Genomic DNA, 12,415 nt, shown 5'->3' with positions numbered 1-12,415 from the left:
ATATTGACAGGCCAAAGGGCTAGAACACAGATGGCTGCTGGATCGGAAAAGTTAAAGTAAAGTCAAGAACAGAACAGATTTGCAAAAGACTGACAAAGGGAATGAGAAACAATGACAAAATACGGTCTTTAAAAATTCATGAAACTTACTGCTTATTTCTACATTTCTATTTTTCTGAATAGGAATAGTATAAAGTATAAATATTTTCCATTTTAAAAAGTTCAAATCTTCTTTTACCAACAACAATAAACAAAGTGTAAGTATGAAAATAAATTAGATCTCGAGTTCATCAAAAAGATCTTCTCTTGCACGAACAAAGACTTCATCCACAGCAATAGTTATGTAATAAGAGACAGAGGTGATCAGTATTGGAGGCTAAAAGCAGTATCAAAGCCGAAATACTCCTCCTCTACTAAAGGTTGTTTGTAGGTTAGGTTTTTTTTTAACTGCCTGACCTCTCAAATTGAATGTCTACACACATGAAACAAGCCTATCAGAAACTAGAAATTGAGCGAAACAAAATTGGCACCTTCAGTGCTGGTAGCACCCTTACTCACATCAAAACAACGAATCACCACACAAAAAAATTGGAATATAATTAATCTTTTAAAAAGCTCTGAGTTTTTTATACTTCTGAATATGTGGACAAAGAGGATTATTTCAACACCAGATCTAAGCTAACATGCGACACTTTCCAAAGCACCTTTCACAGTTTTCTTCCTCATTCTACTTACTGTGACCTTACAACTATAGGGGTTTATCTATTACATGTTCATCTTGGAGACAAAACCTTAATAGTACGAGGGTCATTATATTCTCCAAAGCAAAGATTCAGAAATGCAGCCCACATTCTGTGCCTGAAACCCAAACTGGGCATGAGAAAAGAACCATGTGACATGTCAAGAAAGTGCGCGACAAAGAACCATCTGTCAAGGTCACTATGGTACATGTAGCTGCATGACAACAACAACAAGCATAAAAACAATGGCAGAGTAGAGCTGATAATACCGTAAAGGGACCAAATAAAGTAATTTCTTCTGTGAACTCAGCAAAGCCTGCATAACATAATGGTTACAGAACTTTGCAGGTCCTAAAATTACAAACCATTTAGCCTGTTAGAAGCCCTTTTTGGGGGGTGTGACTTTCTTCTGGATGGCATTTGATTTATATCCAGAAGCCTTGTACAAGAGTGCTTTCAGAAGGCATGGTTTTGGCATGAGTATACAATAGGGCATATTAACATTTCCTATTCACTTTACCCTCTTATGATCTTTAACCCCCCCCCCCCCCCCCCCACACACACAAAATAAGAACAATTTAATTTAAATTAAATTTTAATTCAGGGTTCTACTGATGTCCTGTAGAAGATACTTTCCGCGTGTGAGGTAGAGGCTAATCTTAAAACATTCAACAGGATTTTGCTAGGTCTATGTTACAGACTGTGCCACAGGCAAGTATAGTCATTTCAAACATAGACGCCTAATGAAAATAATTGCCATGGAACCTCAAAAGTTGAAAGATGGGCTCTCGAGGCCTAAAGGTTAAGGTGTTGGCCTCTCATTCAAAGGTCCCCAGTTCAAATCCAGGTAGCGTCTGAAAAATTTTCTTCTCTAAAATTGTCTCCTTTCACCTCCTTTCCTTCTCTCCAGGAATGTTCTGTTGTCTGCTTTCCTCTCCTCTTTCTGTCCCCCACCCACTCACCTCCTTTGCCCCCCCCCCCTCTCCTCTGGGCTCCTGACTCTTTATGCAGCCTTTCTACTGCTATTCCTTGGCTCCTTCTTACTGCTGTCTTTCAGCCACACCACTGATCTTCTGGTAGGAAAGATCTACACCAAGCCTTCTCGGACAAGGGCGAAAAATCTTGGAGGGCCCGTGAGCAAGTTGCACACATTAAAGATCCCTTGGTGGTCTAAAATCGATAAGAGTTGGCTTAGGCCGCCACCCGGGAAAAATTCAAAATTTTCTACAAATTGAAAATGTTTGGAGTGTCCCGCGCGCTAATATAACCTTATGCAGTTGCGAGCGCCGTAAAACACTAACCCCCCCCAAAAAAGTAAAAAAAATAAAAAGAAACAAAAGGGATCCAAAGCATTACTCTCCGTCCATGCCCTACAACCAGTGCAATAAAATTTTAAAATATAACATAATATTTCAGCTTGCATCTCTAAGAACTAAAGCTTCTTTTACAAGATGGACAAATGATGTAGCCACCAAATAGTCAACAAAAGGGGAGAAAACCCATGCTATAAACTAGCATACAAGGCCTTGAATCATTATATATTTGGTGAAGAGGAGGCAAATGTCAAAAGCATGGTTTTGAAAATAGAAAAGTGAGCATTGGTACTTCTGAATGGCTACTGGTATGATTATGCTTCTCTACATTGTAAATCACCATAAAAGTAAAATAGTATTAAAAGTGCTAGCAATTGTACTAATGGACTGTCGCTGTACAATTTATTGTTTACAGCATGTCAGCGCGGTAGCAGTCGTTCGTGTTTTGCCAAGAAAAGACAACAGAAACAGTGCAGCAATGATGGAAAATAGATGAAGCAGACTACACTGACTACATCAAAGCACCCACCATTCAGCTGATTTTCTCATTGAAACCCCAGTTCTCAGAAGAATTTATGTCTATGCACAAAAAATATAGGAAAAATCCAAAGCAGAAATATCAAAATACATTTCAAGCCTCTGTACAGAAAAGAAAAAATATCTGTGGCCACTTCAAGAAACTTGTATTCGGACTTTATGCCCTGTACATATTTTTGCAAACTTAAAAACTGAAGACATTCTTTAGAGATGAAAAAAAAGCATTGGGAGCTGAACTGATATGCTACAAGAAGACCTTATGCATTCAAATTATAGACCACATGAGGAACCCACAAAAAAGTCAACACCCAATACCACTATAGAATGACAGCCTTGCAGTTATCCCCCCCCCCCCCCCTCCAAAAAAAAAGATACGGTGGTACTGTCAAACTTCACATCCATCAAGACTTCCATGGAAAGACCATTTTGTAAGGGGACAAAGGGTAATTGGGTAGTAGTTTTATGGCAAGTCGGCATAACAACATCTGGTAAAGACCAGATAACAGCATTAGTAACCGCTCGAAACAAGACAAACATAAAAGAGGAAAGACAACATCAAAACAGGGATGGCTATGAACCCATCAAGATAGAATTCACTAAAGAAAAACAGAAAAGGGCAATGGTTAAACCTTCACAAACATTCCAGTGACATCAGGAAAGAGGAAAAGTACTAAAGGACAAAAGAAACCTAAGTAACAAGATCAACTAGAGGCAGAACCATGGCATTAGTTCTCTGTATGAAACTTCTGTTAGACAGTTCAAGTAAAGATCTGATTGACTGGCTAAAAAGGAGTAAGCAGACAAGCTGCTCAACAGCATTGGTCTGGAAATCACAGGACACAAGTAACAAAGTTGCATTTTCATTCTGATATGAAATATCAAAGGCAGAGAGACTATCTGAATTTGTCACCAATCCAGACCAACATAAAAGAACTACGAACTTGGACTATGAACAATCAAAAACAATGCACGGAACAATCAAACGTTATAGAAAAACAATCTACCACATAATATCAAAATCAAATGATTTGTGCACAGACGTTGCTTACGTTTAAGGTAGACATAAACAAAACAGTAACCTAGCAATAATCTTTCAAAAGCAATATATGAGAACGAATGGAGCGTCACAAAAGATATAAGCGAAATACTACATCAATCAAAACAGTAATAACACAGCCTTCAGAGCATTGAAAATTATTACAACAGTTTAATAGAAACATCTGTGAATCGTGAGCAGTGTGTTCTTTGCATAATCTTTCACTTCAGGTTATACTACAAAACTTAAGTACAGAAAGTTATAATTATAAAACTGATTATTTACTTCTGCCACAATATATACCCTTATTGCACTCTCTCGTATCTCAAACTTTTATTCTAAACTCATAAGTATTACTGAATTCAGTCCAGAGAAGGTGGAAAAACCATAACTTTCTCTTTCTTCCACACAAAACAAATGATTTGAATATATGAAATGAAAGGAAGCCCCATGAACACAGTACAAATGTGGATTACTAAAATGAAAATTAAATGTCTTGTCAAAATTCGAATCAAGACCTTACTCGTGTCAGCCAAAATAAATGCAGCATTGCAGAAATTGTTCTGATCCGAAAAAACGTCAGAAGAAAGCTCTCATCCTTGTTTTTAGTGCCCTATTTTTAAATGAGCTTTCGGTTGCACATCTGGCGAAGGAAAGCGAAAGTGCACGGTCTCACCATCAATCAGGAAGTACATCGATTCATCAGAGGCAGTTGTGCTCTGGCTCTGAGCTAAAGTGCCAACACACTGATGAGACATGGGCAGTACAGAAGCTTACCAGTTATTTCCTCAGAATGGTAGCTTTTATGGCAGAATAGAATGAACGATATTCAAAACTTTTATGACTACTGCACACTGGTGATTCAGTATCAACATTATACATTTGTACACAGCCCAACCGCTGAGATTCATGCTCACTGCAAAAGATACGTACATTCATATATTCATGCAAAAATGATTTTTTAGAAATTACAATGTGTCAACTCGCTAACACTCAGACGTACAAATGAACAGCACCTCTTCTCAAACTTAATTAATCTTTTCCGTACAACAATACACCCAATAGTATGACCCTTGGTTGAAAGTGTTCTACGAACAAATCTGAGTGTCCTTTAAACCATCACAATAAAAACACAACAAATTGTAAACGTCTCAATATTGTAAACCAAAGAACAAGTGATTCGAGACTAATTGATAATTACGCCTTTAAAATTATGACAACCCTAAATTGACTGGACAAGTATTCTTCTGACAGCCCCATATCTTCATCGCTGGAAAAAAAAACAGCATTTCACACATCACCAGTATGTGCTGTAGTTAGATAGACGTAAGTATTTTGACTCAGTTTCCTTACATTACAAGAAACATGGGCAGCAACTAAGCAGAAGTTGAAAATACCCCTACTTCTTTTTCAAGAGACGCAAACAGGATACAAAAATGAGATTCCAACAAAATAATAGCATTTTTTCCCTCACATTCTGATATATGGTACAGCTGCTAACAAGTTCATGATCATTCCGTATCTGAATTGACGATTTGTTCAGAGTTAATATTTGATGAACCTTTCCACAATAATTTCAAATATAATTTGTTTCTGAAGTGATTGAGCAGTTATCCATTATACAATGAATCACTCCAGAAGATACTTCTGCAGTTCATATTATGATAATCCCATTTCAAAGTCAGTCAGTAAACAGCTTAAGCATTTGAGACGATCAATCTAAAAGTAAATACCATTCAAAGCAATCCCAATCAAACAGCAGACAAGCAATCAAACAATTAACATCTAGGAGCAAGAAGGAATTACATGAGATTCTTGTTTTGTATTGATATTAGTGATTACTGTCCACACAAACACTCAGATTCTGACAATGGAACTACAAAACTGACCCCCAAAAATATGTCTGTGTCTAATAACTCTTCAACTGCAATACCTTCTTTCAAAATCTAGATGATTTACTTTCTATAAGTAGAAAGAACAATGTAGACATTGCAGAAACCCATGAGTGGCTGTAGACAGAAATCAATACTAAAAAAAACATAGGCTGTTCTGATCTTTCTACACACTATCATCAATATTCTAGTTATGCTTACAAATAATTATACAAAAATAATTCCACTAATCAATAATTCAAAGATATAAAGTAGCTTAAAATGTGCATCTACATTAAACTACATATATTGAAAAGTCAGTTTAGTGATAATGATAATAGTTTCATTATACTGTGATTCTGAGCTTTTTAAAATCTAAAACTATACTTTCTCATGAGAAAGTCGCAAGTGACAATATGATTGAAAGTCAGACTTCAGCAAACTTCTGAGTACCGAATAGTGAATGTAAGAATAAAAAAATAAGAAGTGGTTACCATACAACAGGATAAAATGACACGAAAATAATAAACTAAAGACAATTATTGCGTTCAAAACAAATGTAAGCTTTCAGTCAAGTCTGACAAACATAATGTTGTTAATAATGTAAAGATCAAGATATCCTTCAAAACAAAAAGGAAACAGTTTTTTCCATAATCTTAAGTTCATAAAAAGCCTTAATTCAGGTCAGACCATTCATCCAAGAGTAATTATCTCCTTTGAGGGAAGCAAAAATGTATAAGATCTTCCCTCGAAGCGAAAGCATCCGCAGAAAAAATTTTTAAATACAAAATTAAGGAAAGTCTTTTCGATTTATGCAGTACATAACTGGAGAGAAGAATTACAGAGTGAGTGAAATGAAGAAGAGGTGAGATCTGACAATTACACATTTCTCAAGTAACTTGGAGCATTGACCTCAGCACAATATGACACAACCACTGAAAACTACTCACTTACTTTTCTGATAACTATTTACTTTCAAATATGCCAACGTGGGTCGCGACCAGTCAAAAAAAGCAGATGGCCAACTTCCTCTGCTTTTATTTTTATACATGTTGAACATTCTCCATGTCTGGTAAGTAAAACTTAATATTCGAAACTGACACTTTTCAGGAGACAACTTGGAAGAGGATAACCTTTCCTAAAGTTCAAATTACTACATGGTAAACATGCAGCTGACTAGTTATTTTGAAATAAAAATAACTGAACGAAATTTTTCAAGCAAACTGACATTCTCTTATCACAAATATGTCTTTAGTGTACAACACTAAATGATAATGTTCCATACATGAAAACTTTCATTAACTATGAAATATTTCCTTGAAGTCTAATATCGTGATTAATATCAAGAAGTCAGATGATCGCTGTGAGAGAGGTCACCATGGGTAAGTCCTACATTTTAGCTTCCACTCTGTTGTTTCTGTCTGCCTATCTTGAATTTTCTGTTACTAAACAATTGTTATTGAGTCAGTATGCTTCTAATCGCTTAAACTCAAACCCCAGTAGATACGAAAAGCAGTTCAATACAAGTTGGGTATGCGTATATAGCAGTTTCTATTAATGAAAATGTCCAGTGTACTTTGAGGCAACAAATCATTTACAACCACCTGTAGCAAAAAACAAAAATAAAGGAAGTAAGCCTTTCTCTATCTGTTCAACAATAATGTCTATAATAGCTTAAAACAGATTTGAACATTCACCAATACTTTTAAAGGAAAAGATAAGTCACTTTTTTTCTTTTTTAGACTCCCCCCTGTGTGGAGAAATGCTAAGCGGCTTGCTTGCATTTTCTCTAACAGCACGGTTAAAGAAAGTAAATCTAGAGTCAGATCTTTCCTTGGAAGGTACTCTCTTTCTTTTGTCACCTTCTTTATCGCTCTCTCCTTCTTGTATGTCCTTGTTCAAAATCTCAGAAACTCTTGGTTCCGCCTCAACATTAACACTTGATTCATTCACCTCCTTTCTACTACCAGTTTCACCTGTTTCCCTACTTGACATTTCTACTCGAGAGCTCTCATCAAATTTTTTGCCAAACTCGGAAGATGACTTTATTTTTTCAACTTCAGTTTCTTCCGACTTTTCCTTTTTACTGTCTACAGAAAGAGGAGATTTTTCTGAGACAACAGCTCTGCCAACAACAGGAAGCTCACCCCGCCATGACATTCTATCACGAAATGCCTGGCGCGCCTCTGTGACATCAGCACTGGAGAAAGATCTCGATTTCCGAGTGAGAACTTTTAGGGCCAAAGGTGAAGGGTCTCCTAAAGCACCCCCTCTCAACAATCTGGGTGAGTGACAGTATCTGTGATGAGAAGAGAGGGCGGAAGAGCTTGCAGGAATGCTTGGTGGTAGAGATGTTAACCCAGCTGCCAGTCGAGAAGCATTTGCCTTAGGTGCAAACAAAACTGGAGACTCAGATCTCTTCTTATGTTTTTCGCTGACATCTTCCAAGGTGTAGTTTAATTTTTCCCGACTCTTCCTGATATCTGCTCTCAAGGCGGTGCTGTTCAGCTGCTTTTTACTTTCTTCACGCTGGCTGAGGTCTTCTCTGTTTTCATAAATGCTTTTCCTCTGCAGTCCACTGTCATCTCCAGCTCTCTGCTGAGCGTTTAGGGCTTCGGTCACAGCTGACGATACAGGCTCTGATCTACGACGCCGTACTTCCAACTCAGCCCGACTCCGCACTAGTTTCCTGACCACCCCGCTATTCCCACTATCGCTCTTGATAGGCGGATATGCATGTGTTCTCCGGGAGAGTGGAGAAGCTGTAGACAGCGATGCGCCAGAGGCTGAAGGTGGAGGTGGAGGAGGAGGTGGTGGCATCAATCTCGAACTGGAATTGCTTGAGCTAGTGATGTCCGAGTAATCAAACATCGGGTGCATTGCAGCTGCCACAACTTTTTCAGCGACATCTGAATGGGTGGAAGACACATTGGTGAGGAAGGGGTTGGAGGATGTGGAAGAGGTTGAAGTCTGCAATGAGGACCGAGGCGGAATCTTGGGTCTCATAATGTGTGGGGAGGAGCTAGCCGGAGTGGAAGATGCTGCCAGAGGAATATCTGCTGGCCGAGGAGTTGAACTGGTTGGGGTAATGACAGTCGGGGCCGAAAAATTTTTTGGGGCAGCTGATGTTTTCACGGGAGGCGAGTCCTCCCTGCTGCTTTGTTCTGAACTTACAGACTCACTTGTTTTCTTCCTTCTCAGGTTTGGACTGCCAGAATAGTGAGATAGGAGGTTGCCACCGACTTGGTTTGGAGTTGCTTGCAATACAAGTTGCTGAAAAACAGTAATAATTATTGCAATTAGGTATCATTTAAAATGCAAAGCAAGAGAAACATTATTATCGGATTGACTGAAATAATCAAGAAGAATTAAGCGTAATATGAGAGGCTCGATAGAGTTTTCACTTAGAAGACATACAGCTGAAATTGTCCAAAACAGTCATCTGTTGTCATGGAGACAATTGTTTGGCTTAGACAGATGGACATCCTAGACAGTGTCATTATAATAATTTTTTTAAGATCTGCAAGGGAGGAAGAGAGAAGCAGTCGTTATTAAAGGTCTTGGACAGATGGTCTTAGAGCAGGTTGACTGCATATACTAGACCTGATATAAAATCTAACTCAAGTTAAAATATTGTTTTGAGCCATGGGCATTACCCTACTGCACACTAAGTTTAATGTAGAAGTTCTGATTATGAGATGTAGGAGAACAATCTACAAATGAATTATTTTTATTCCAACGGTCAAAGGAAAGAACAAAAATATAACTTGTAGTTCAAACAGCAGAATGAAGTTAACTTTTCGGCACAAAGAACATCAAAATTGACCTCCAATGTAACAACCATCTGGCACCTAAAGAATGCTAATTTCATGTTTCTTGTTAACAGCACATGGATTTATACATCACGAAAATCATGAGCACCAATAGGACCAACATAAAGAAAACAGGATAAAAGTCAATTTGAGCCCTTCATTCGGAACTTTCTTGACCTCTGGATTCACCAACCTCCGTGGGACCACATTCAGGTCGCAGAGGCGTGAAAGACACTTCTAATTTATTCTAAGAAAGGGGAAACGGAAATAAACTTTTACTGAAAACAGTCATACCCCTACTATAACACAAATGGGAGTGTCTCCCTCATGAGAGAGGATATAACAACAGAACCTTTTGTACACCTTTTTCTACAGCATTCATTTTTCTGAGATCCATTTTAGGTTTTTAGTGACTATTTGCCGTTATCTGAAATAAATGTAAGCTTTTTTCTTCGCCAATCCAGGGGCAGAAAGCAACACAAACTGATAAGGGGGCCATCCCTGATATCTGCTTCCACGCTATCGCAACAAAAGTACATCTACATCATATAACCAGAACTCCAAAGATACCAAATTGATTCAACATAACCTTAAGTTGAAAAAAGAAACAGCTATAACTATGATGAATATCAGGCATCAAAGATGTTATCATGTCATGATTTCCACTGGCAGCATCCAAGTCAGAACAAACAAGAATTTCTCTATTGCAGCCATGCCTTACCATGCTTTGTGCAATGAAATTGCTTTTACCTCAGTGCAGTTGCAGCAAACTTCTCCGTTGAAGTTTATGTAATCAGTATATTTTAGGCACTAACAAAGCAGATGGCTTTCACACACACTCATTGTCATACTGCCATTAAAAATCTCCCAATATCAACGAGACATTGAAGCTGAAAACAACTTCCCATAACAGACCAAATGCCGTATCCTGACAAGTTCAGGTGATGAAAATTTAACTTAGTGAGGCTGAACCAGGAGTGAAACATTGCGCATAAACCTGCATGTGAGCCTCAACCAGATTGTCTGAAAATTTTGCAACCCCCCCCCCACACACCCATAAGAGCCTTTGTCTCATAGTGGTCGCTCGTTAGGGAAGTCCTCCCTCATAAAATAGCAGCACTTGATGGGGGCATCAGCCAGCCCCCAAAAAAGAACCTGTAATGGCCCTTCAGAAATGTAAAAAAAAACAAGCCAGCAAAAATCCAAAATGAAAAAAAAACACACCCCAAAACAAACAAGGAGCATAATGGCCAACATTGCTATAATATGGTTTGATGCAATAACACAATAGAATTGGAATATGAATCCTCCATATAGTAATCTAAATAAATCTCGATCTAGTAGAACAAGTGAATAGGAATAGGCCTTGAAAGAAATCCACATCCAAACAGAGGGACTCAGCTGAGTCTAATAATTTATGCACCAGATGAAATGCTCTTTTACCAACATTAACATTACAGCACAACCTATAATAGTGTTCGACACAATAGAATAGGAATATGAATCCTGCATAGAGGTCTGTAATTATCTATATGAATCTATATATCTCTAGCAGAACAAATGAGTAGGCCTTGAATGAACACACATCCGAACAATCGGTCAACAGACGAAATTCAAAATGGCCACTCGAGCATGAAACTGAAAGTAGATCTAATTTAGCTCGTTGTCGTTTTTCGTATTTGTATTTCTACCCAGGTTCCGGCAATTATGTCGGAAATACCGACGTCAGCAGTCAGCACGAAAATGAAAATGCGAACAAAGCTGACCGGAGAAAAAGAGAGCGCTGGTCTCACCAAGTTACCTATACTCTATGAATCATCCAATCTTAAATGACCACAGAAGATAGAAATCCAAAAATGCATTTCTTCAACAAGAAGAACAGAGTCTGTGGTTAACACTGTTGGCAGCTCATTCTTTACATATTTTTTTAAAAACCCAATCAAATCAAAGGGAAAGAACTTAAATTTTTTTTTAATTAATATTTTTTTTAAAAACCTTCCATACCTTGAGAGCCTCAGTGCGCTGATACTCAAGTCTTGCCATTTCTGTAGCAACTGTTGGAGGAAGATCAGGGATGGAGCGGGACAAGGCAACTTTCATGGCGATGATCAGGTGCTGTGGAGTGTGCGTATTCACTTAACTTGATGACAGCCAAAGATATTGTTTAAAAGTGGTTCAGCGGTACGGTCCTCATTTCATTAGTGAAGAGAGTGGAGGAGATGGTCATGTAAATCTCATCTACCTGTGACCTGCTTTCTGATTCGGCCTACCCTCAGACAAATTAAAGATTTTTAGTTCAATTTTCAATATTAGGCACATGTATTATATATGAAAATGAAAGGGAAATAATATTTCAACATTTTACTAAAAATTATCGTTCTTCAGTGTGAGATTTCAGTTTTGATTATTACAAAAGTAGGACTAGTTTTGAAGCAGAAAGTGGAGAACCATGAAACACAGCTTGCTGTCTAGCATTAGGAGTAAAACATGTGTCGCGGTTGTGAAAGAGTTAAAGTATGCCTACGTATTTTAACTGAATATTTCACTTCTCTTTGACAGCAAATTTTTTCAATTAACAAAAGCTCTCTTGATTTTAGAGATTAACAATGGATATGCAAATACAGCCACCCCCCCCCCCCCCCAACTTTCAAAAGACAGTAAGAAAATTCAAACCATCCTCACCTCAATGATGACTATGATGAGAAAATACACTGTGGTGCTAAGACCTGGATACATTCGTTGCAGCAAACCGGAGGTTCCCACTAGTGCACAGTTCACAATGATTGCCAATATACTGATCACGACCAACACATCCTGCAAAACGAAGGGTAATTTGGAAGCTTGTAAAAGCTTTTGTTACTTCATGAAGGCTTCAAAAACTATACAATGCATTAAAAATCAACTTCCTTTTTATCACACAGGCTTCAGTTGTTTTCTTTCCCAAATTAAGTACAAGATGTTTTTTTATAGAAGAGAAAAAAAAACAGAAAAAAAACTAACTTTCCACTGTCTTAATTAAATAAATCATGGAATGCGCACCATGATGAAATATTGTAACATGGGTATGGAAAAGCATTGAACATGCTCTCCTTTAATGCATACATCTG

The 12,415-nt window shown here is 37.8% G+C and overlaps 1 protein-coding gene across 1 annotated transcript in view; it reads right to left on the bottom strand.

The window, feature by feature from the left end:
• Nucleotides 1–2,720: 2,720 nt before the first annotated feature.
• The window catches only part of LOC101846809 (anoctamin-8), a 32,806-nt gene continuing 23,111 nt past the window's right edge, over nucleotides 2,721–12,415 (bottom strand). The window contains exons 13-15 of the mRNA XM_005096843.3: nucleotides 11,991–12,122; nucleotides 11,313–11,423; nucleotides 2,721–8,769 (exon numbers count right to left, since the gene is read on the bottom strand). Coding sequence (XP_005096900.1) covers nucleotides 7,219–8,769; nucleotides 11,313–11,423; nucleotides 11,991–12,122 — 1,794 coding nt within the window. The 3' untranslated portion in view covers nucleotides 2,721–7,218. The remainder of the gene's footprint in view (nucleotides 8,770–11,312; nucleotides 11,424–11,990; nucleotides 12,123–12,415) is intronic.

The sequence above is a fragment of the Aplysia californica genome, unplaced genomic scaffold (assembly GCF_000002075.1).
Source record: "Aplysia californica isolate F4 #8 unplaced genomic scaffold, AplCal3.0 scaffold00139, whole genome shotgun sequence".
Lineage (NCBI taxonomy): Eukaryota > Metazoa > Mollusca > Gastropoda > Aplysiida > Aplysiidae > Aplysia > Aplysia californica.
This window is presented reverse-complemented; position numbering and strand designations above follow the sequence as displayed.